This window comes from Cryptomeria japonica, unplaced genomic scaffold (genome assembly GCF_030272615.1).
Source record: "Cryptomeria japonica unplaced genomic scaffold, Sugi_1.0 HiC_scaffold_468, whole genome shotgun sequence".
NCBI classification, from domain to species: domain Eukaryota; kingdom Viridiplantae; phylum Streptophyta; class Pinopsida; order Cupressales; family Cupressaceae; genus Cryptomeria; species Cryptomeria japonica.
The window spans coordinates 102,356-106,909 of record NW_026729288.1 but is presented as its reverse complement, the minus strand read 5'-3'; the positions used below and the strand labels follow the sequence as shown (position 1 = coordinate 106,909).

The following is a 4,554-nucleotide window of genomic DNA, read 5'->3' as shown; positions in this document are numbered from 1 at the left end:
TCATCAAAACATTAAGTTAAAAAAAATATTAAATAAACATATATCTCACAAAAATAATAAAAAATAAATCATCTAAATCAACTGTATGTACTTTGTTAAAAGGAGAATCGAGAGGACAATGCAGTCAACTGGACGAAAAGTTTTGGTGTCGAAAAATGGAAATAGACAGATCTCAAACATTAGAAAAAGTAGTAAACCTACTTTATTAAAGAGAATTCACTCACCTAAAGGTAAAATTTTGATCTCCAAAACTGCTAGAAAAGACACCTACTTCATTTACAACAATGCACTTCATTTACAACAACACACTCACCTAAAGATTAAGTTTTGGCCGAGTTCAACTGTAGATGGATGTGAAAGAGACAATCTAAGCAACGCACTCAACGCAACGTGAGCAATGTTTTCGCACCCATCAACAGTTTGAGAATGAAGGCTCTTTTCTCTAAAATATCGCGGTTTACATTCATTATAGTTATGAGTATTGGAAGCGGTACGATTTTTAGTCACTGTTGTACCTTGACCCAAGGTAGTTCAAGATGCATTCAAACTACTCACCCATGACATTCTGAAAATCAGACATCAACGTCTTAATAAGGTTATATCTTATAGAGGTGATGGATTCTAGTGAATTGTAATGTCAAAACCTGATTCTATTTCCGCTACCCATCTACCCTCTAGGGTTTGGAAAAATAAAACGATCTTAAATAATTCTAAATACTAGATCCCTTGGACAACATGGTCTCTTCCAAGATGGGATTCTCAACACCACCAAAAAGTTTTTTTTCTTGTAGAATACCTCTCCAAAATCTATCTTCTTATACATTTATCCTCCATAAATTGGTTCTTATGTTTGCATATGTTGTCTTAAACCTATAATTTAGGTCTCCAAAACTGCTAAAGAAAAGTAATACACCTACTTGACTTCAAAATTGTAGATGGATGTGAAATAGATATTCTAATCGACGCATTCAATGTAAAGTAAATGAACATAAGTTATTTTGAGCAATGTTTTTCTGTCCTAGAACATAGACAATCTGAGAAATAAACATTGAATAACATAAATTAATTTAAATGACGAGAGATAAAAATCTCATTGAAAAAGGGTACAAAGCATGGACAGTCTTTAGGCCAATATCCAACTCCAAGAAAGAAACTTTCCTCTCATACCGATTCTCCCACGGTGGAGAAAGATTTATATATTGTTTCCTTTGAAGAAGCCCACCGTTCCAATTAAGTCTAAACAATTCCACATTACTAAAATGATGGCGATGGCGAGAATACGTGTAAGGCAGGAGGTAAGTTGATCTTGAGATAGGCATACGCAGCAGGGCAGGGAGAAGATAGAAAATTTCAACGTTAATGAAAGGATGGTGAGAATGCATCTGCGGTAGCAGGCGAGACAACCACATGCAGTAAGACTTAGTGTGACGTAAGGAAAAGAGCAACAACTCTGGAAGGATCCGTGAAATATACGGAGTCAAGATGAATTAGTCTTTGCGGAGAGTTATGGTTTGGGCTATATAAAGCGTGTAATGGGTTTGTAATAGACATTCATATCCCGATCTCTTGTGTCTGCGTTTCTATTACAATGGCTAACCGCATGATTTACTTCACGTTGGGACTTTTTCTGTTGATATGCTGTTACAGCGACAGGGTCATGGCAGGGGATCCGGATCCCTTGCAAGATTTCTGCGTTGCAGATGAGGAAAGCAACGGTGAGTGAGAATATTTATACATAAACAATGATAATGATTTGCTTATTAGACGAGTCGAGTTACTAACAGACAGATTGATTTGATCTTGTTTTAAACAGTTTTGGTGAACGGGTTCGTTTGCAAAGACCCAATGCAAGTTTCAGCAAACGATTTCTTCTTCCGGGGACTTGGGCAGGCAGGGAACACCGACAATGATGTGGGCTCCAACGTAACGATGGCGAACGTTAAACAGATACCAGGCCTCAATACGTTTGGAATATCGTTGGTCCGCATCGACTACGCAGTGGGTGGAATAAATCCTCCTCACACACACCCAAGAGCCACCGAAGTTCTTGTTTTACTGGAAGGCCAGCTTCTTGTGGGTTTCATTGACACCAGCAACAAATTTTTCAGCAAAACTTTGGAGAAGGGAGATGTGTTTGTGTTTCCAAAGGCACTTGTTCATTTCCAGCAGAATGTGGGGCATGAAAATGCAGTGGCCATAGCTGGATTGACCAGCCAGTTTCCCGGAGTTCAGACAATCGCCAATTCTCTGTTTGCGGCGAATCCCCCTCTCCCCGATTCCGTTTTGAGCAAGGCCTTCCGCATCACCCAGGAACTGGTGAATTACATTCAAAAGAAATTCGCATACTAAACAAAACAAACAAGAGGTCTCCCAATGAAGACCGTCTTTCCCAATTCTTTTTTCTCACCGTTGAATAAAACTGTCATTTTAGGGTTATTGGCGTCCTCTTGTGCCATTCATAGTATCTGTTTTGGACATCAGCATGTCCTCATCATATTCCAAAGATTGAAAATTAACCGTTGAATAAAACTATCATTTTAGGGTTATTGGCGTCCTCTTGTGCCATTCATAGCATCTGTTTTGGACATCAGTATGTCCTCATCATATTCCAAAGATTGAAAATTAAATATTGATGTCGTTTTGTCCCTTTGATGACAACATTAAAATTTAACTTTGCTGTAACACATTTTAAGGTAAGTTGTAAGCGCATTTTGAATATAATTTCCAATATCTCAAGGTATTTGTTGATTGATACGAAGAAGATAAAAGTGTCGTCATATTGAGAAATTGGCAATCGCATTTCCATCAAGAATAAGATAATAGATATAACTCATACATTATCAGTGAGATCTGCAAATATCATAATCTTCTACTTTTCCCATGCATTTATAAATGATCTAATAAAATAAAGCTTCATACATCAGTTCATTCTAAAGCTTCACGACCTCTTCTTTCATGCCTTCGATGTCTATATAACCTATGTCTTTGAAGCTTGCTCATTTTCATTCTATGCAACTACTGCAGATACTCAAATTCTTAAGAAACTGCAACAATAATGTCTTGAGTTGATGAAAAACATAGTACATGCTCACAACAAAAAAGAAGCATATTTCAAATACATAAATCTTATTCAGTCAACATACTCTTTATTAAATAGTCTTGTGGTATTACAGGGGTGACATATTGTTATAATTCACAAAGGGGTGCGAAATATTATGTATAACATTGTAGGCACAAAATTTGACCACATACAAAATTTCAAGACAAGTGGAAGGTGTAGATGTAGAAGATACCAATTTTGGCTTTCTGAATGTTCACATCAGTAGCATAGTGCATTGGATCGGCACATAAGTGAAGAGAACAAAAATCAGCGATGGTGAGATTAGAATGGAATATTCGATTTGATTATCGATCGGTTGGTATTGGAGAAAGTTTTCTACATGATTTATTTAGGGGAGTGCTAATTTGTTTTAGACAAGTGCATGTATTTTATTCCATATTTGATAGCTAGGTGCATGTATTTTATTCTAGGTTTTGATTGAGGTTGACAAGGAAGTGAACGCTATTTGGTTGCATAGTTTAGCTTGGGGGAAGACATTGAAAAGAGAGACTATAAAATAATGAAGATATCAATCAATAGATTTGGATGAAGAAAAACGTCGAGTAATAAGATGGTGCAACACTTGGAAATGGAGATTCTAGATTTCAACTCATGGAAACATAAGTTTTGTCATTGGAGAGAATTAGTCAATGAGCGTAGAACTCGAGCATATTGTTAAGCAAGCTCTTTCCACAAGAATACAATATTGTACGAAATTACATAAGTGCTAGGTAATGTCCACTTTGTATTTAAGACTCAAATTGAGAAGTTGGCTTGTGAATCTTGCATTTAATTGATACTAGAGATGAGGGTACAACTCCATTCTTTTCAATATTTTTTATTGGGTTACACCAAGGAAAGTTCTAAATCACTAGTCACTATTTTATATTCTATTGAGTCCTACACGCTTACTTTCATTTTATGCCACCAGTATGTATATGTGAGCATTTAAGAAAACATATAAAGCACATTTTAAGTGATAAAAACACAACCTTTGCTCATATCGACAAATAGAAGCCGAGTTTAGTTGCACGAACCACACGAAGCATTACACTCCTTGCGCACTCCTGGTCTTATGGAATTAGAGGAGTCACATTATGGTATGAAGCATAAAAGGGCGCGAGTATAACATCGTTGGTATTTACATGAGAATGTACACAATTGCAAGACAAGTGAAAGATGTAGATGGAAACACGTTAGAAATAAAAATGTCTATTTTTTTCTATATCAATGTTGGTTTCAGTACCACCAATTTTATACCAATACAATATGGGATCATACCTTAAAAAATGTTGGTTTATGTAGCATATATAATCATACCATCTCATAAATCAATGTAAACCTTGAAATGGAGGAAACAAGATCCTACGATTGACCAATGTAAGCTAGAAGATCTTAGTTGACACAACATAATTGGTAATAAGAATAGGACTAGTTGTTGTCTTTAAGGAAGG

The 4,554-nt window shown here is 36.1% G+C and overlaps 1 protein-coding gene across 1 annotated transcript; it reads left to right on the top strand.

Annotated features, from left to right (window-relative positions):
- Window positions 1–1,588: 1,588 nt before the first annotated feature.
- LOC131058034 (putative germin-like protein 2-1) lies at window positions 1,589–2,349 on the top strand. The gene is made up of 2 exons (XM_057992071.2): window positions 1,589–1,715; window positions 1,814–2,349. Exons 1-2 carry the CDS (start codon window positions 1,589–1,591, stop codon window positions 2,347–2,349), a joined length of 663 nt encoding a protein of 220 aa, XP_057848054.2.
- The last annotated feature ends 2,205 nt before the right edge of the window (window positions 2,350–4,554 follow it).

Bases quoted from the DNA above. Each gene is read 5' to 3' on its own strand.
- LOC131058034 (XM_057992071.2), top strand. From the start codon at position 1,589: ATGGCTAACCGCATGATTTACTTCACGTTGGGACTTTTTCTGTTGATA. The intron at 1,716-1,813 runs GTGAGTGAGAAT...TGTTTTAAACAG, and splicing joins TGCAGATGAGGAAAGCAACG to TTTTGGTGAACGGGTTCGTT.